General features: G+C 42.6%; 2 protein-coding genes across 15 annotated transcripts in view; both read left to right on the top strand.

Moving 5' to 3' along the window:
- The window catches only part of stxbp5l (syntaxin binding protein 5L), a 96,117-nt gene extending 80,645 nt beyond the window's left edge, over positions 1-15,472 (top strand). For 7 of the 14 annotated variants that reach the window (XM_053878238.1, XM_053878237.1, XM_053878233.1 and 4 more), the window contains 8 exons: positions 3,213-3,392; positions 6,641-6,757; positions 7,841-8,080; positions 9,867-10,230; positions 11,123-11,288; positions 11,714-11,825; positions 11,890-12,110; positions 13,160-15,472. In XM_053878238.1, the coding sequence (XP_053734213.1) occupies positions 3,213-3,392; positions 6,641-6,757; positions 7,841-8,080; positions 9,867-10,230; positions 11,123-11,288; positions 11,714-11,825; positions 11,890-12,110; positions 13,160-13,201 (1,442 nt within the window). In that variant the 3' untranslated portion in view covers positions 13,202-15,472. The remainder of the gene's footprint in view (positions 1-3,212; positions 3,393-6,640; positions 6,758-7,840; positions 8,081-9,866; positions 10,231-11,122; positions 11,289-11,713; positions 11,826-11,889; positions 12,111-13,159) is intronic. The other 7 variants (XM_053878239.1, XM_053878235.1, XM_053878241.1 and 4 more) reach the window with 3 other exon arrangements.
- Positions 15,473-15,798: 326 nt separating this feature from the next.
- On the top strand, positions 15,799-20,209 carry poglut2 (protein O-glucosyltransferase 2). Its single transcript, XM_053877304.1, has 10 exons — positions 15,799-16,215; positions 17,519-17,724; positions 17,781-17,986; positions 18,380-18,457; positions 18,520-18,692; positions 19,037-19,274; positions 19,351-19,560; positions 19,669-19,758; positions 19,859-19,963; positions 20,067-20,209. Exons 1-10 carry the CDS (start codon positions 15,965-15,967, stop codon positions 20,085-20,087), a joined length of 1,578 nt encoding a protein of 525 aa, XP_053733279.1. The 5' UTR covers positions 15,799-15,964; the 3' UTR covers positions 20,088-20,209.
- The last annotated feature ends 309 nt before the right edge of the window (positions 20,210-20,518 follow it).

Here is a 20,518-nt window from a genome sequence, read left to right as displayed (position 1 = left end):
AGCTTTTTTTCCCATCTTTTCTGAGCCGTTCTGTTCCTTGAGTCAAATCTTTCTCATTCCTGTTCAGCAAGGTCCCCATGTTCCCTTTTGATTGTTTCCTTCTTTCCTTGTTTTGGATTGCTATCTTATGTGTTTGTGCCCTCTACATTTTGCAAGTGTTTCTAAAGGTGATTTCTAACTCATGCGCTACTAGATATCATAATTGGATCATCCTCTGATTTTATTCAAGCTTTCCTCCACTGACAGTAATTGGATTGTTTTTTAATCGCCACCATCTCAACTGGACCATTATCTTTGACTGGTTCATCTCACATTGCAGCAAGCCAACTTCCTTATGTGTGTAACTGGCTTCACGTCACGACCACAGGATCGCCTTCTCTCTGCTTCTGCGGTGTCTCATATATTCTCTCCTTTTTCTTCACCTCAACATTTTCTCCGCCTGGCAGGTGTTATTTCTAAGAGTAGTTATTTTAGAATTTTATAGTCATTATTTTTCCTATGTGATAGTGCTACCATGTTACTCTATTTGTATTATGACATCTCACATGATGACAACAAAATATAGCGTTGGAGTTTGTCTCCTTAGCACTTTCCACTCGGGAGTAAGGCTGTGTCCCATTTCTCACCCTAACTCTCATTTTTTACAGTGGGTTTTGCGTGTTCACGTGTCAGTGTAGTGTGTCCCAATAGTCCTAAGACTGAGGGACACGCCTTTGACCACTTGAAATGATCCCTTCAAACCGAGGGAGCTCCGGAGCTGACTTGAAACCAAGTGGGAATATGAAGTGTGGATAGATTTCCAGGACACCAAAGTACTTTATTTCAAAACAATGTTGGATTTGGACAAGAGGGACATTTTAGCAACGTGGACTACTCTTCCGTTTGTTGACTTTCTCTCGTATCACACTTTTGCGACCCAAATGGTCGACCGTGTCCGACAACATGAACAATACAACATGTATGTAAAACAGCATGTTTTTATTTCTTCTTTACATAAAACAGTCAGCTAGCATCTAACGTTAACATCCTCCTTCCTCTAACAGATCGATCACCGCAACATAGCGGCGGAGCCGGCTTTGGCTCCGCCCATTTCTTCTCCGTTGGTTCACTAAACCAAGTAAGATGATCAGCGCTGATGCAAGAGGTTGCAAAAACTAGCATTTCCAAAACGTCTCCAACACTCGATAAGCACAGGCAGCCAATGACACGTTGTCTTTACACGTGACGTCATGAAGTGTGTCAATTCTTAGGGACGTCATGTCACTTCACTTTGTCGTCGGAGGGCACTTCATAGTGGAGGGCACTCAAAACCAAGTGCTGGTGTTAACTGCTAGTGTTAGGGTGAGGAATGGGACACAGCCTAATACCACATCTTCTATGCACCAATTTCATGCTTATGTGAGGCTCAAAACAAGTTTCATGCTTCAGCTTGTGGCCTGTAAAGGCAGCACTAGTCACTTATCTAGCTTCTTGCTTTGGTGGAGCAACGTGTTGCTTTATAAGTTCAATACAAATACATTCATGCACACCAAATGAGTACGATTTAGAAGCGATTGATTTGCATAGAATGTCAATATAAAGGGTTGTGTTTCCTGCCATAGAGTCCAGATTTTTCTGGGACTAGGAGGGAAAAGTCAGTACCTCTGAACGTACTGATGGACCCAAAGACGGCGACAACTCCTTTTTGTGCATACTTAAAAAAAAAAAAATGTCTGCCTCTCCGATACACCCTTTTACTTTGCTCTAACTTTAGACCCACCCTGGTTGACCTACTTTTTTGGTGACATGTAGGTGGGAAGTGGTTTTTTGCAACAACGATCACACGGATGCAAGTGTCGCCAAAACACATTTGAAAATACCTATAAACCTATTTTCAAATAGCATGCCGAGTGAAAAAAAAAAAGCGTTTGAACAACCCATTCTCACTTCCGTGGCAGATTATGTAGACGTCAGAAAAGTGGACTTTCACATCCTATACTGACGACAAAGGTAACCTACAGTGATGCTTAGGGGTGCTGTGTCCCATGTGGAAACCTAATGTGCAACATGCAACGCTGAAGGCTGCCTTTGTCGTCGGTATAGAACAAAAAGTCACATTTACAATCGTCAATATTTTATGCCATGGGAGTGAGTAGTGTTGCAACACAGTGTTATTTTGTCTTTTTTTTTTATTTGAAAAACTGCTGACTTTGTCTTGGTCCTTCATTTTCAGAAGGCTAAACAGAAAACATAGGGTAGGGTCGACGTCTAGGTTTGTCTTAGTGGGTAGTTAACTTGCATGTGGTTGTGTTGGTGATTCATTTTGATGCTGAGTCAGGAAAAAAAAATATCTACCCAAAGTTTGGACGAGAATTAGATATTTTGACAATTTAGTTATTTTATTTATTTACTTATTTTTATGTCAGCATTGACTCCTGGGCCAAAAATATGACATCCTATGGGGTTGCGCCGCTTGTCATCAAAACTGTTTTTGGGTTGGGTTTTTGGAGAGTTTTTTTTCTTCCAAATTATATTATTTTAAAGTCAGTAGTTTCCTGTATGTAATGGGGGGAGTAGAGTGGATCACACTGAAAGGGGATATTGAAAAAGTCGTTTTTTTAGTCAGTATATCTAGAGTCATGAATAGATGAACAACTGTCTCAGCTGAATGAATGAATGAAATTCTTGTCGACGTATTTTGGTGTTTCTTTCCACCAGTTGCATTGGTTTGATGAAATGGAAAAGGCTTTGATGTTGTAATAGGACCACACATAATCTTCCTGAACAGCACCAGGTGAAACAGTCTCCTCTTTCTAGTTCCATCCCGAGTTTCTGCTTCCATTCCGGATCAAAACCTCTAACACAACCTGCCTGTGCATTATCTTCTGTCGAACAAGCATCTCTCCTTGCAGTACTAACTCACTCTTCAGGCTTGCTCACTCACTCTACCCTCTTTTATATCCCATCTCTTTCTGCTGACAAAATGAGTTTTGAACAATGCCTTGCCCTTTGATCATGGCAGAAGAATATCCATCTTTACAGGTCGCTCTATATAATACTGAGTCACACTGACTTTAATTCTATAATTACATTTATTTTCCCAACACAAAAAATGTCTTTCCTCTCAGTATTGTATGACGTGTGCAGATGGATATTGCCGAAGTGGGACAGATGTAAGAATGTGACATGATTTCCCTTTTGTGTTGTTTGCTAATGCTTTACCGTTGTTGCAGATCATGTCAATGGACATTGCACTAGCCCTACCTCCCAGCCCTGCTCGGCGGGGAAGCCTCGCAACCCGATGGGTCCTGAGGGGCCACGGCTTACACGCAGAGGCCCCGGCCGACCGCCATTCCGAAAGGCCCAGTCGGCTGCTTGCATGGAGATCTCTTTGCCTGTGTCCCACACTGAAGGTGTGTGCTTGCTCATCCCTTCCTCTAACCTGTCTAACATCCCTCCATCCAAGTGCATGACATCCCTCAGTATTAAGAGATTTATGCTAATGCAAGATGCGTATTTGTCAGTGCTAGCGGGCGACAGAGGTCAACAAAACAATAAAGGTTTTGATAACAAGAAAGGCTACGTTTAAAAATGATTTGAAGTTGTAAGTAGTTTTATCTTAACCTTTGAAATGATACAACAGTAGGAAGTTGGTCAAGCTTCACTAAAAATGCCAGCTATTGTTGCAACACGTCAGTGAATATAGCTCAATTAAATGACACTATGAACATCATCTTACTCAAGCCTAGGTCTCTTGCATTAGTATATCTGAAGACTTATGTACAGGAACAGAGTTATACATGCAAGAATTGTCCCTTGCATTGTATCCCTGACTGATGCTTGTGTTGACCATCACTGACCGGGAAATGTTTTTCTTTTCTTTTACTCCTAACAAATGAAAATTTCTGCATATGAAACTGATGATTTTATCAGTTTTATCAGTTGTAGAATGCTTCTCCTCCTGGCATGATGCTTGAGGCTTATGTTCCTACATAACAGCCCTTCAGTATTTTTTCTCAGAATTAAATTGCGTCCCAAAAAATTATTGATAATAATATATTTTTTTTTTTATTTACCGTAAATTCTGGACTATAGAGTGAACTGGAATATTAGCCACAACCACTAAATTTAAGCAGGAAGACAGACCTTGCTCATATCGAAGCCGCACCAGTCTATAAGCCGTGGATGCAGTGGTGCTGTCTGCGCCGTAGACAGGTCAGTGCTGCACCTGGCTTAAACATGCATGAGGATCACTTCTAAACTAGTTTTGAAAACGGGCTCCAGTATTGAGAGTGACTCATGAAACAACCTCAGCAATGTTCTGCACTTGAGTCATGAACTCATTACGTCTTTTGTTTAAGTTAAAGCACCCAAAATGCATTGTTTTCGCCCACATGTCCTTATTTACGACGCCTCAGCCGGTCTCAGCTGCTGCTTCTCAGACATTTTGAATGCTTTAAGGTAAATAAAACGCCTGTGATTTCATTGGTGTGCTATGATGAGCCTCAACAGTTTGGCAGCATGATGCTCTTTAGCCTGTAAAAATCTATATATTAGTCACGTCATATAAGACGCAACGTTCAGACCATGAGAAAACAATGCCAGCTTATAGTCTGGAAATTATTTCAATTTTACCTGCTGTATAAGAAAAATCTTTATGGTTCTCAAAACACAAACTTATTCACTGCATTAAAACATGATAAAATAGAGATAAAACAGTTGCAGGTGTCTGTGCTGGGGAGATGAACCATCTACATCTGGTTTACTCTTGTGGTTTCCTCTCCCGCGATGTGCCTCGCATGACATAAAGAAAGGTCATGGGATCCTTATTCAACTTCTTTTAAGTATTTGGACATTCTAGCTCCTCCCTCCTTGATCTTGAATGGAATTTCTAATTCATCATCGGCATGGCAAAGTGGAAATTGAAGGGGGGAAAAAAAGAGCTGTTCTGTCGATGCTTATATTCCATTTCCACAGGGCAAAAGCTTTATTAACCCTCTCTTCAATGGCTTGGATGTAGGCTTGAAAAGGGCTTATATCTATATATAAGGTTATATCATGGGCTTTGAATTAAGCTTCCATGTACGTTTTGCTTCTCTCTCAGATACAGTTCATTCGGAACAAGCGGTCTTTATGTGTATGTAAAACCATCCTAAGCGAGCCGCGGATGCTTTTCGTGACAGTCGTGGAGGAGCTCCTCGAACTGTGGCCTTCTGTCTCGCTTTCCTCTCTCTGTTGTTTATCGGTTGCGCTGCCTCACCACAGCGAAGAGCCAGCAGGATCACTGGAGTAATTAAAGGTCAAAAAACGGTGGCAGAGATGAGGACGATGTTAATGAGGCCGGCATGCGGCAGGCGAGAAGAGAGCGGATGGAAATGACAGGGAAAGTGAGCTCGAATTACGGCCGGCACAGATGCTAGATATTAAACGCGTAAATGGATACAATTGCTTTACAGTGTGTCTTGTGGAAAGAAAAACCTTTGTGGCACTCGGATGTTATTGTGATGGCTTGGACTCCCTCCCTGCCTTCAAACTGCAGATATCCCAAGAAAATAATTTCGATATCAAAATTAGGACTTTAACTCATTGATTTCAATTGATTGTCAAAATAATAAATGAAACGCTCAGCGCAGGGTTTTTGCTTCGTCGTAGTGCGCCGCCATGGCTTCAGAAAATCGATCTCTGTTTAAAGATGAAATATCATGTGATCAAACGTATTGAAACAAAGTGGAAACATCGACACATGCGGAAGGCCAATAACACATCATGGAGGTGGATATGATGATGAAAAATCCCAACAGAAACATCATAATCGCTGAAGTCTGTTGCTCGCGGAACTGAAGTTGCGTATCCAGCCAGACAAATGTGTTTTCAAAAGATCCTGGCTGAAAACCCTGCATTTCCATGTCAACTTAGAGGAGTGAATGCCCTCATTGGCATGTCAACTTGGTCATACAAATACATTTATTAGATCTTTTTTCAAACCAAGTCTCACCTCTCATAAAATAAAAAAAATATATTTCAATTTCCAATCATAATACTTGTGCATTTATTATATTAAAATGCTATTACATAATGTTATTGCAGTGCACAATGTTCCTAGCAGGCTGTCTCTAGAGATGGCGCAGTGTGTGCGTGTAGCGCTGTATATATTGTCGCTTTTCCTCACCACTTTTCTGACATTGCCTTCTCTCCCTTTGGTTCCCTGTCAGGCCTCTCCCTGGGGTCTCTCTGTCCTGTCAGGGCTCCACTGAGCCTGGCTTTTATTAGCCAGCCCCACAATGGATCTGGCTAAAATCTTTGCTGTTCAGGTCGTGTGATGCGGAAATATTGATATAAAAGTGCAGTAGAAATGAATGATGAGCTAAAGGAGGAGGCTGATCTGCTTGTTCATAGCCATCGGAGGAGCAAACAAGCTGCCATCTTCTGTAGCTCTGTAAATATTTGAAGCCATCGCCCCGCATTTATTTCAATCTGTTTCTCTTTCCCCCTTTCTGTCATCTTTCCGGTCGCTGCTGTTTATCTGTCTCGTCTGTTTTTTTGGCTGGATGGATGCTGGTTTGTTTTTACATGGATGTGTGTATGTGTGTGTGTGTGTGTTGGGGGGGGCATTTGGGAAATGTGGGTTTTGTGGTGGGTTGATGTCATGGGGCATGGTTAGGTTATGCATCCAGAAGGGCAATGCTTCAGCAGTTACATGGAGTCACTATGTACTCCCATGATGAGCACCACACCACCACCACCACCACCACCACTCCCTACTCCTGGAGCGAGAGAGGTAAGGGAAACTGGGCTGCAAACCCATCAAGTGCTGATAAATATACGTACGTACGTCCATCCGTCACTCAGTATGTCAGTTCGTCTTGCCCTGTTTCGTCTAAAACATGCCTGGGAGTGCTTGCAGAGCAGTCCAGGAGTATGATAACGCTTCCATTCCCCCCGGAGTATGTCTCACAGGCATGACATGGCATTCGGTATCTCTCAAAACCCCCATCTTTTGCACTTTGCGACTGGAAAGCCTGCGCCTCATACGTCTTGAAATGTTCCTCAGAATAGCACACATGTCAAAACATACGTACATTAGCTTGATGTGTGTCCACACCCGTCTGAATGTCATTACATAAAAGCCTGCACTCTGCACAACATTAGCTTGGGAATGCAGGACTGCACATTGCCGAGGTCTAAATAATTCACAAATGCTGCGATATCGAAATCCTTCTGTGATGGGCACTTTAAGTACACAATGGAGGTCTTAAATGGGTTGCACTCAAGTGTCTGTGTGTGTTGTATTTAAGTTTGTCTCCAGGTTGCATTCGCACTGAAAACACGTTCATGCTTTGATACTCGAATATGTTGTAATAACTTTGCTTTTCAGTTCATCAATGCCCGTGTCTGATGCCGCTGTCGCTGAGCACTTTCCACTTGTCTTGTTGGCGAACACTTTATCCACCTCTGTGTTTCAAAACTTTCTGTCGGCGGCTTATGTTACTGACTTTATTCAAGAACAAGTTTCCTTTTTCAAGTGAAGGCCGACTTAATTAGGCACTCAACTTTTGCCTCAGACTTTAATTCCTTGAACTTTTATTTGAACTCCCACCACTCAGGGTGGTGTGTATTTAACTCTGCTTTTTGCAACCTGGCGACTGGAAACTGTAGTCTGTCTCATCACCAGTAGCTCATCATCTGTTGAGTATTCTCACCAGGAGCTTAAATGGAGTCAGTAAAGTAACCCATTATATGTCCTCATACAATGAGTGAGTCAGCACATTCCCACTCGAACCAGCCCCTCTTCACGATTCACATGTGTCTCCTCTTCATTATTTTCTGTCCATGCTTCTGGCTGCGGGGGCCGCTGCCACAGAGAGTCGTGAAAACTCCTTCAGTCGCTCACGTAGTTCCAGCGTGTCCAGCATCGACCGCGACACCAAAGAGGCGATCACCACGCTGCAGTTCGGAGAGTCCTACGGCCGTAAGAGCGATCCCCTGCCTACCCCGTGTTTATGGGTGGGCACCAGCCTCGGGGTGATCTTACTCATCCCAATGTCCATCCCCACTGATCAGGAGGAGAGGATGGAGGAGCAGGTCACCATCGGCCCCAGCGGTGAGTCCAGGCTGAGAGAGTTTGAATCCTGCTTGGGTTTGCACTGGGTTTAGGGGTGGTGTGCTTTCCTTTGTCTCAAATCCTTTGTCTCAAAGACGTTTTAAAGGGGCCCTATTGTGGCTTTTTTTTTTTTATCAATGATCAAATACTAATAGAATAGCATAGATTCAAAATAGTGCATTGTATTTGTCTTGTTAAACAAGACTAACTCACGTGTCATCTCATAATACTGCTGCATTTTAACTCATAGTTTTGTGTATCGTTGAAATCACATGATGTTCTCAACTGAGACAGTGATTTAGGGAGAGCCGAGACGTTCCCTGTTGCACTCAAAATGCGCTGTTTTCGCCTGCGTGTCCATAGCTCCATTAACAAAGTCGATCTCCTAGAGGTCTGGAATTGAGAAGCAGCTGCTGAGACCAGCAGTGATGTCAGAACTTTGGGCATGTGGGAGAAAACAGTGCATTTTTGAGGGCTTTAATGTGATTAAAAGATGTGAGACGCTGACTCGAGACAAAGTGCGTTCGGCTCAAAAGTCCGACGTGAGCACAAGCGACAAGGGTTTTGGATGTTCACTTGATCCCGGCTGGAGAGCTGCACCTTGTCTTTTGTGAGAGCAGTGTGGATACATCAAGGTGTGTCGTATTACACAGCTTGTTCCCGCTATTTCCTCACTCTGGATGCTGGACCCCGTTTTCAAAAGTTTTGAAAAGCGTTTTTAAGTCGGTGCAACACTGACCTGTCCACTGCGCAGACAGCACCACTGCACTTGTGCCTTATAGACCGACGCGGCTTATGTATGAACAAGATCTATTTTCCTTCTTAAATTTAGTGGGTGCGGCTAATATTCCAGTGCAGTCGATAGTCTGGAAATTACGGTAGCTTTTATTACGCTCGGCCTTAGGATATAATAAGTGATGAGGTTTCATGAAACAGATTTTCACAGGCCACCAGATGGCACTGTTTGTTGTAAAATATTTGGACTTGAACAACTACTTCAATGAAGCCTCATGTCATTTCTAAACCAAGAGCGCCATCAAGTGGCCTCAGAAAATCAGGACGTTGTTTCACTCCCTGCAATACTGTTTCACGATACCTCATCTACCCATCGCTCGACGTAATGGCTTCTGAAGTCTAAAGGAACCTGCTAAATGAAGCGATTTGTCGCCGCCATATTAGTTGTTTTTCAAGTGTAAATAACGTCTTTCACACTTCAGTATACTGTATGTACCAGCGATGCTTCGACTTGCTATCGCTGCAGATGACATTTAAAACACAGAGGAGCCTAATATGGCCCCTTTAATTATTAATCGAATTCAATTTTCTGTTTCTCTCTGATCGGCTCTTAAATACATTTTCAATCAATCCAGTTTTGGAAATGAACGCGAAGCAAACCATTAAGCTAAGAGCTCAGAGAACGTTCAAGGTTATAATACCAAACTTCTGACGCGACTAAACCTTCCCGTCTCATTCCGAGTGATTGCATTTGCTGAGATGTTGTTGTCATGGGAAACAGCGAAGGCAGATGTCATGCCTGCTCATAATTTGGCTTCCTTCTGCTCAGGAAGCGGCATAGATTTTGTGTTGGCCAAACAAATCTGTGGTATTCTGATATGCATTTAGCAGTGCGGCAGGCCTGCTGTGTGAGGGGCCTGGCTCCCCGCTTTGCATGGAAATAGGCATCAACAACTGGGCTTTTAAAGCGGGGGTCTCACTTCAGAATAAAAAAAATAAAAATCAGCCGAAGACAAAACTTACCAAAGCTGTCTCTTCTTCTCCTTCCCAGGAGCTGTTCTGATGCTGAAGGGCTCAGTTTTGCGCTTTGGCTTCATGGACTGCATGGGCGCGCACATTCAAAGCCCCTATGAAGTTTGGCGGGATCTCAATGCCCCGGAGGACCCCGACCGACCGCGGCGGAGGAAACTGGTCAACTTCTCCCCCTCCTCATCCCAGGACGCCTGCGGAGAGGGGCATCTGGCAGTGGTGTGCTCAGAGAGGCAGGCCAAAGTCTTCCTGATGCCCTCACAGTCCTGTCTGTTCGTCCACAACATCACCGAGTCGTCTTTCGTCCTGCGGGCCGACGTGGTGTCCGTGTCGAATAGTGTGTGCCTCGCCTGCTTCTGTGCTAATGGACATGTCATGACCCTCAGGTATGACCACGTACTGTTTACGATTATGTTATAATATATTATATATATTATAATATATTATATTATTATTATATTATAAGTCGTTGCAAATGTGAGTGAGGCATGTTTGGGTGTAAAAGCAGAGGATGTTGGGGTGACAGCATGATTATGAACAAGAATAATCTATTGAAATTACTAAATCGGAATTGAGGAAAAAACACACCTCAACACTCAGATCAGGCATGAGAATGTGAGCTATTGATTTCTACAAACCTCTCATGTCAAATATGTCTTTTGTGATGCACCCTTCAGATTCCTCTTATCAAAGGTTGGCATAGTAAATGCCTACGTTCTTGCATGCAACAAAGTCTCGCACTCAAAACAAGGACTAGTACATTAATTCAGCCAGAGATTTTCAATGTACGCTCATCTTCTCAAGATGGATTTTGCAGTTGCTTTTCAAGATTTTCTTTTTTTTTTGAAAATGCATGTTGAATATATTGTTATATTATATATATTACATATATTGTTTATCTGAACCTCTTTCAAAAATAAAAATGACAAATGGAGGATAGTGGAATGTGCATACAAAAGCAATAAGTAATAATACAAAAAATAAAAATACAACATAAAAAAGGAATTATTTTCACAATTTTTCCTTCTTATGCATCACTTAGAATAATTTCTTCATGCTCAAACACCAAATACTTTTCCTGAAGTGATGGGTGTGTTATTTGGTGTTGAGAACATTATTTTCGATTGATTTTTCAGTTGCAAATTGACTCTTTAGCAAACACTACATTTTGAAGTACACAACACAGTGAAGGGGAGGGAAATAAACATCATTTTAGTTTGTAATAAAAAGTCCAGGGTGAAATCAGAATTCATTTGAGCCCTTGCTTCCTCTTCACAGTTTACCCAGTCTCAGACCTCTGATGGATGTAAATTACCTGCCTCTGACTGACATGCGCATTGCGAGAACCTTTTGCTTCACCAATGGGGGGCAGGCACTTTATCTCAGCTCCCCGACAGAGATCCAGAGAATTACCTACAGCCAGGAGATGTTTGACAACCTACAGGTCAGGGCTGCACTTTCTCTGTATTTGTGGAAATGCTTTGACTCACTGTATACTGTGTTATTTTCGTCATAGCCGTTCTCAGGTTTGTGTATTTATTCTGCACAATGGCTGTTTGTTTTTCACAGTGTTCTTTGTGCTGTTGTTTCCAATGGTGGGATTGCTGTTGACAATACATGCCACGTTGGTGCTGTATATATAAATATATATTTAGATGAGTTGTTTTCTACTGTGAGCCTCACTGCAAAAACCAGTTCAGGCATGATGCTGCTACTCTATTGCCACCCTCTGGTCAGACAAGTACTTGCGCAGGATATCATTTTCAGCTGATACAACCTATTTGTCTATGATGAGTTGCCTTAAAAATGTGCTAATAATTTGGGGTACATGAGATTCCAGGGGTAAAAAGATCAATGCTGTCTTGCTAGGATATGCTGGGCGAGCTGTTTGTACCGATTGAAACACCAGAGGCCCAGAACAGAGGCTTCCTAAAGGGCTTCTTTGGAGGAAACGCTCACACGTTCGACAGAGAAGAGCTCTGTAAGTTTCCATCGTCATTAACGTTTGGGTCATTAAACTAATGTCCATCTGATGTGCCACTCAGTTGGTGAAGCAGCTGCTGGCAAAGCCTCCCGCAGCCTGGCTCAACACATTCCCGGTCAGGGGGGTGTCGAGGGTATGAAGGTGGCCGCTAGTGGTGTGGTGGGCGAACTGGCCAGAGCTCGCATCGCTCTTGATGAGAGAGGCCAAAGACTTGGAGAGCTGGAGGAGCGGACTGCCCTGATGATGACCAGTGCCGAGACCTTCTCCAAGCACGCTCATGAGGTACGGATGGATGGATGGATGGATTGATAGATGGATTTATTTTAATGAATGGACAGATGGAGTGGTGGATTTAGTAGATAGATGGATGGATGGATGGATGGATGGATGGATGGATGGACAGACAGACATATGGATTGATTTAATTGATGGACGACGGATGGATGAATAGATAGATGGATTTAGCTGATGAATGGACAGATGGACGGGTGGATCTACTGGATGGATGGATGGATGGCTGGATAGACAAATGGATGGACAAATGGATTTAACTGATGAATGGACGGATATATGGGTTTAACTGGGTTGGATGGATGGATTTAATTGATAAATGGGCAGATGGACGGATGATTTATTGGATGGATGGGCGGATGAACAGATGGATGATAGACAGACAGAAAGATTTACCGAATTAATGGAAAGACATGGATGACAGAAAGAGAGGGAGGGAGGGATGGATTGACATGTGGGTGGATGGTCGGATGAATGGGTGGATGGATAATGGATGGACAGAAAGATGGACACATGAGTTTATTGGAGGACCGATGGGTGGACGGACAGACAGAGGGAAGGATGGATTGACATGAGGATGGATGGACGGATGAATGGGTGGATGGATAATGGATGGACAGAAAGATGGACACATGGCTTTATTGGAGGAATGCGTGGACGGACGGATGGATGGACGGACAGACAGCCAGAGGGAGGGATGGATTGACATGTGGATGGATGGACGGATGAATGGGTGGATGGATAATGGATGGACAGAAAGATGGACACATGGGTTTATTGGAGGAATGAGAGGATGGATGGATGGATGGACAGACGGAGGGAGGGATGGATTGACATGTGGATGGATGGATGGATGAATGGGTGGATGGATAATGGATGGACAGAAAGATGGACACATGGCTTTATTGGAGGAATGAGTGGACGGACGGATAGATGGATGGACAGACAGCCAGAGGGAGGGATGGGTTAACACCTGGATGGATGGATGGATGTACAGTCATTGGAATGAGAACATTATTGACACACTTTTCTTTCCTCAGCTGATGTTGAAGTGCAAAGACAAGAAGTGGTACCAATTCTGAGAGCAGAAGGAGGCGACGGAGGTGACCCTTGGATTGCTGAAAGCTTTACGTCAGGGAGGGGACTTTCACTCTGCAGACGGGAGCAATTAAAGGAAGGACTCGAGAGTGACTTTGTCTTAATGGCTTCTGGGCCGACAACAAGTGCGACGACGTCACACTGTCGAAGGACGTGGACAGGAGAGTGTCTTGTCTAGACATGTAGTAAGGAAGGAAGGAAGGAAGGAGGGATGATCGAAGGGACTGAAAACCATGTAGAAACTAATGGACAGGTCATTGCGTGCCAGAATGTTTTTGGGTTTTCTGGACCTCACTGTGTAGATACTCAAAAATTTAAGAAACCAACATGAAATGCATGATAAACAACTGGATGACTATAACAAATATCAAACTGCCATAGTAAAAAGCAGCATGCTACTTTAATGCTACTTTAACAAATGATACAAATATAATAATTTTCTTTAATTATATACGCCAACTACAGAAACTATGAAAAACTTTATATTTTTTGAAATATTGACAAAAAACTAACTATAAAAAGGGAAATGTATACTGCATTGCTACTAAGCCAAAACGTGTGTTCTTTTTCCCAAATTTCTTTATTTCCTTTGATCTTTTTTTTCGTCTTACTTGACACAGTCAATGCACAGCTCTATCTAACTCTCTTTCTACACATTGAATTGATACTAAAACTCTCTTCACAAGGCTCCTGCTTTTCGGCTACAGCTTGTCACAAAATGCGAAATAAACATTGATGTGGACGGAAATAAGGGGACGTGGTGTGCGAAGGCTACGAGAGTTCAAAGGTATTTTGGGACATGGTTTGTTTGTATCTATAGCATAGGGTCAAGTATAAATCATGTGCCATAAAAGGTGAGCAAAACAAAGAGCTATCATCGTGTGTTTACTGTTGACCAAGACAAATGATGCGTCAGTGTTTTGAAAAGGGAATTACGTGAGGATCAAATGGTGTGTTTTGTTTTTGATAGTTGCCATTTTTGGCCTTTAGCGGTACAAGTCGACGGATGTTTAAATAAAAGCGCATCATTTTCTTCCAAAGCAATCAAATCCAAAAGGCGCCCTCTCATCTCTTGGCCCCGGTTTCAAGTGGTGATTCGTGCGTTCTCAGTATTTTCAAGACAGTGGCCGTCTGTGATCACACGATCGTGATTGTCAACCCGCACAGACTTAGGAGAGGCCTCACATCCATGTAACCAACTCCATCGTGAGTCATTTATGGTTCAGAAGTGACAGTATTTTTTGCTCCAGTAATGTGAGTCAGTGATTATTGCTAAAAAGAAAAAGACAAAAAAACAATGTACACGTGTTTAACAATTTGCAGCAATTTCAAATGAAGGAAAATATGTTCAATTTTCGATATTGTTGATGATATCCTCTTGTCGCAGTCTTATATTTGATGGTGGCGGCCTGATCACGAAAGGCTCCTGTATGTTTAAAAAACAGTTTCATGATACATGGTCGTGTATCAAATTGTGATTGTGTTGTACATGTCATTGGGTTTCCACAGGTTGGAGGGAAAACAGCTGAAACCAAGGAGGATATTTTGTATTTTGTGTATTTGTCTGTATTTTGAATTAATCTGAAAAATCAAGAGCAATTGATGGATTTAATATCTGTCTTACACGTCAGGCCTTTATGCACATTATCATCAACACATATGGAGCATTGTGCTTTGATTGTGCTGACGTCACTTAAAATATGCACACTCAAAACACCCCCCACAAAATCGCCTGGTTCCCATCAGCTTCACTCCCAACACTGATGGAATCTGGAGTCATTTAAGGTGTCTTAAACATGAATGAATAAATTCTCTCTTATCTCTGTACTGTTGATGACATCCGTGTGAAGTGCAGTTCTTTCAATAGCAGAGAAAAGTCACAAAATAATCATGAAAAAAAAAGACTTCTACTGACAGGGTGTTTTGTTAGTATGTTCTTTTATATATCAACTGTATATTTCAATCTTCTGGGGGCGAAAAGAATACATTCCTGGGATAGTTTCCCTGTATATGTTGTACCCGTTTCGCTGTTATCCTGGCTCTGTCTTTAACCACCAATCTTCACACTGTTGTATCTTGACAAATCATTTCTCTGGTTTCTTCAATAATGGCAGCAAAGTTTGTCTTATTTCAATCAATTCTGTCACATTTTTTTTTGGTTATAATTGATATTACAATAATGTACTAGAATTTACTTGGCAAAAAAATAAAGAACTGAACATATGTTGATGCAAACTGAAATAAACATTGATTGATGTACACATCTAAGACGAGTCTTTTATTGCTCCAAATAAAACAAATTTTAAACCAAAATAAAATATATATAAAATAAATAAATGAGTGGAAGAAAACAGTGATTTCCCCCCTCTCAAATGCTGCAAAATGAATTGAATGTTACCACTAATTTAAGTTGAAATTATTATAATTTATCATAAATTAAATGTATATATGCTGATATTAATATGGCGCTTTATATTATTCAGCACCTTTTTAAGTCTTTACCTCTGCCGAGATTTTACTTCCGGATTACGTCACACGGCAGCCAATCAGCAGGTTGGATCTGGCTCGTCCCGCCCTCTTATTCATTCCAATAGTTGTGCAGCTGGAGACAGGAGTTGGTGGAAAAGCTAGCGGTTACCTCGTCTAAGTTACATGTAGCGCGTGTTGGTCGCAGTTATTCTGGGTCACAATGTCACTCACAAACTGTGCTGAGCGGTTTAGCTGTCGCTAGTGTAGCCTCCGCTGTCATGGACTACCAAGAAGCAGACATTGAGTCTCTTACATTTGCGAAATATCTTCGGCACAACATGAAGTTCGGCGTCCTGCTGTCGTTTCTTCTCGTGTTCTCGGAGCTGTCTGGACCTGGACTCCTCCTGGCTCGGGCCGAACCGACACCCAGCCCAGCGAAAACTTTGGTGTGGGGACCAGGACTGGAAACCAACGTTGTCCTGCCTGCCAGGTTTTTCTACATTCAAGCAGCGGATTCTTCGGGAAGAAAGTAGGTGTCACCAACATGTCCGCTCAATGAAATGCATATTTTCAAACGCTGTTGTTTGGTCTTCACTCGTGTTTTCTGTTTCGCTACTGGGTTTCCAGCTGCGCCTCATGATGCGTTCACGAACGTCAAGTAAACGTGTCAGCCAGATTTCTTCGTCGCCAACACGAATTTTGTTGAAAAATTAAAAGTACAAGTGCCGCATACGATGTAAATTATTAAGAAGATTAATAATTCCGGTGCTCGCGATGTAATATAACTCAATTTGGATTTTTATCCACGGCGTTTCTTAAAAACCCACCGAAAACAAAATAAAACAACCATTCAGAGAGAAAAGATGTCTATGTAAACATGTCCTATACATGTTGATTCTTATTCATAAGCACAGCATTCCAAAATATGTCTTTAAAAATACACTAGGATGCACTAAAAACACATATCTGAAAATCTGTTTAATTCTAAGTGTTTTTGAAGCCTGCTTTGGTTTAATTTGTATTCCAGACTTGTGTGTTTATTTAGTTGTTTGTGTCCGAGCTCAACCATGAGACTCTCCTGGCCCTGCCCCGAGGCCTCCTCCCGGCTGGACATGATCCAGACACCCCTAAAGGAAGGCGCCCAGAAGGCACTTTAAATATCTCTATAAAAATCTTATGAAGAATTCACCGTCCAGAGTCGCATTACAGCAAAATCACTATGAAGTATTTTTCGATTAGAATCAAGATTATATTAGATTTAAAGCCCTCTATATTTGTTGAATACTAATTATTTTGCAGTATATTTGCTCTCAAAGTGTTTATGTGACGACACAGGTTTATCTGGTCAGTTAGTCGCAGTTATTTCTGCAGTTATTTCTTATTACAGATTGAGCGGAGCGATTTTATCGTTTCCCATGACCCAGTTCCCATTGTGGTTTCCAAAAGATTCTCTGCTGTCATGAACGTAATCTATTTAATGACGTATCCCACTGCAAAACTGTTCCCGGTCCCCACAATGGGCAGACAGTATTGTGTGTACTCTGTTACAGTGGCAGTTGTAAATCATTTCCCGAGTCGAAGAGGCTGACATTTGAAACGAGTTGATAGTGAGAGAGCAGACATGAAAGCCGTCGCCTGGGGTCATATAAGACACCCACACCCATGTTTGCTTTTATCCAGAGGAGGGAAAACTCCTTTCTCATGATCAGTTTCATCGTGTTATTAATTTCTTTCCGCCTGCAGGATGATCACCAATTCTCTGACCCAAATTGGCCTCTGCTTTCTTCTGTTTTCATCGGAATATAAGAAGCTTTATCCTCACCTTTGTGCAGTTTGACCTCCTCCCCTGGCGACAAGACTTTCGAGGTGAAGATTGTGAGTCCGTCCGAGCATTTCACCAGGATTTGGATCCAAGTCCTGGACCGCCAGGATGGGTCCTTCCTGGTCCGCTACAGAATGTATGCCAGCTACTCTGACCTTCAAGTCCAGATTCTTCTCCAGAAAAAACATGTTGCCAAGTCGCCGTACACGCTTAAAGGTAAAAAACAGTCCACCATGCTTTTTCTATACCAAACTGACACGTGTAAACTGCAGGTCCAGTCTACCACGAAGGCTGCAACTGCCCGCAGCCTAGTGTCCGTGTGTGGGAGGCCGACATGCACTGCCCTCCGTCCTTCCCTCAGATAGACAAGGACCTCTCCCAATACTCCTCTGTCGATCCTGATCGCAACGCCCAGGAGATACCGCAGCGATTTGGCCATCAGCAAAGCCTCTGCCACTACACCGTGAAAGACAATAAGGTATATTCCGCAACAGTTTTTAAGGCTGAATATCATCGGCAGCGCACAGAGTGAGACTCTACTGTGTCAATATATTTCCATTGTCTTACTCTGAACAGCAGTTATGTCTAGGTCTAACAGCTTAATGGGTCCCTGGAGCTGTCAGACACACCTGCACTTACAGGTGTTGAAGGGCTCTATTTCCTCATGATACCAGTGTAGGAGTCATTCAAGGTAGACACTCTGTAACGGTGATCTGTCTACATTGTAGCCGTATGTCATTTTCCCAGACAGTTGTTGTGTCATTTTACAACCTTGTCGCTTAACACACCCGGCCCACAAAGGACGGTATCGCACTGATACACAATCTGCTTTTCTTTTGTTGAAAGTCCTTTGTAATGTCTTCCTGTTAAGGTCTACGTCAAAACATTGGGCGAACATGTCGGCTTCCGGATTTTCATGGACTCTATCCTCTTGTCACTCAGTCGGAAGGTACGTTTAATAAAGCTGCTTATCGAAACAGAGCAATATTTGGGTCTCTGATCCTCCTCCAGGTGAGGCTACCTGACGTGGAGTTTTTCGTCAATCTGGGCGACTGGCCTTTGGAGAAAAGGAAACAGTCGGATAAGATTCACCCCATCTTCTCCTGGTGTGGATCCAACATCACGCGGGACATCGTGATGCCGACCTATGACCTCACAGAGTCAGTCCTGGAAACCATGGGAAGGTACTTTTGAGGAGTCTTAGCAAACTCTCCGTGCCAGTCACGTGACAGCTCTCATGCACCGGACTCGCCGAATTTAAAATTTGAGGTGATACTTTCGAGCCTTTCTCTTGATGGGATTTGCATCACTGTCAGAATATCGGTGCTTGATCACTCTCTGCGAAGACACAATCGCACACGATCCCTCCTGCACAATGAATAATGCAACAGATTTAAACGCTGGGATACTCATTATTATTCTGGCATGTTTGTTAGAGAGTCAATTAGGAGCCTAATATTTTGTCAGCCTGAAATGCAGCTTGGATAATGACTCCTGAAATTGGTTTTGACCCTGGTTTTGTCCTCAGAGTGAGCTTGGACATGATGTCGGTGCAGGCCAACACCGGGCCACCGTGGGCAGAGAAGAACGCCACTGCATTCTGGAGGGGACGGGACAGTCGGCAGGAGCGCCTGGAGCTGGTGAAGCTCTCGAGGGCGCACCCCGACGTCCTCGACGCCGCCTTCACCAACTTCTTCTTCTTTAAACACGATGAGAGTCTATACGGGCCGCTTGTCAAACATGTCTCTTTTTTTGACTTTTTTAAGGTGTGCGTGTTAACAAAATACCTTCTCTTTAGTTTTTTTGAACACGAACATTGATGTTTATGTTCTTTCCCTCCAGTACAAGTACCAAGTTAATATCGATGGCACCGTTGCGGCATATCGCCTGCCGTACCTTCTGGCCGGAGACAGCGTTGTTTTAAAGCAGGAGTCTGGCTACTATGAGCATTTCTACGGTGGCCTGCAGCCGTGGGTTCACTACATCCCGATCAGGGCTGACCTTGCCGACCTGCTGGATAAGGTCCAGTGGGCAAGAGACCACGACAACGAGGTGATATCAAATTAATACTGACTGACGGGGAAACCTGCCAAGAAGTTTTCCACAAAAAACGAGTTCAAATATTTATTTTTTTTAAACAAATATTTTGCCACTTTTCAGGCGAAGAAAATCGCCCTGGCTGGCCAACAATTTGCACGTAACAATCTCATGGGAGATTCAATATTTTGTTACTACATCAAACTGTTTCAGGTGAAGCAATTTTTTTCTTCTTGTTCATGGTCTGACATGACTTTAATAAAAGTCTTTTTTACCGCCGACGTCTGTCACATTTTCCAATGACCTTTTGCAGGAGTATGCCAAACTGCAAGTGACGGAGCCAAAGATCCGAAAGGGCATGACGCTTGTAGAGCAGCCCGGTGACGACCTGTTCCCGTGTCACTGTCACCGACCAGAGGTAGAAGTCAGTGGCTGTCGTATCGGACACACGTCTAGTCACTCCACCTTGCTTTTCACCATCTTCTTTAAACTCTAAATACTGGGATTTTGCTCTTTTTCAGCTGACAAGGGACGAACTTTAACCCATCAAGAAGTCATGCAGCATTCCACAGTTTTTCTTTGTATAGTGCCATTAAAAAAATAAGTATTCATCTTGTTTTTAATATGATAATAAAGTTGTATTTTAAATAAATGTGTTTCCTATGAGTAACGGCAGTGTGTGCATTTACTTTGAAGTAATTGCTTTTAGTATGTCTACCATTTTTTTTACCAATTGTTGGGCTTTGTCGCCCTGTTTACAATTGAATTAGTTTTTTGTATATTTCAGAAAAATATAGTCGTATTTATGTATTAATGTAATGTGATATAATGTATTTTATGTATTGCATACTGAAACTCAATAGATGCCGTTTTATGTATATGAACTTGAAATTCATAATAATGACACATGGAATTATTTTGAGCAAATTAGACCGGACTAACATGATCAATTAATTTTAGTCAAGTCCGCCAA

The sequence above is a fragment of the Synchiropus splendidus genome, chromosome 10, assembly GCF_027744825.2.
Source record: "Synchiropus splendidus isolate RoL2022-P1 chromosome 10, RoL_Sspl_1.0, whole genome shotgun sequence".
In the NCBI taxonomy this organism is placed as follows: Eukaryota; Metazoa; Chordata; class Actinopteri; order Syngnathiformes; family Callionymidae; genus Synchiropus; species Synchiropus splendidus.
The sequence above is the reverse complement of the archived record's forward strand: the minus strand, read 5'-3'. Positions and strand labels throughout refer to the sequence as shown.

Bases quoted from the DNA above. Each gene is read 5' to 3' on its own strand.
- poglut2 (XM_053877304.1), top strand. From the start codon at position 15,965: ATGGACTACCAAGAAGCAGACATTGAGTCTCTTACATTTGCGAAATAT. The intron at 16,216-17,518 runs GTAGGTGTCACC...ACCTTTGTGCAG, and splicing joins GCGGATTCTTCGGGAAGAAA to TTTGACCTCCTCCCCTGGCG. The intron at 19,561-19,668 runs GTGATATCAAAT...GCCACTTTTCAG, and splicing joins CAAGAGACCACGACAACGAG to GCGAAGAAAATCGCCCTGGC.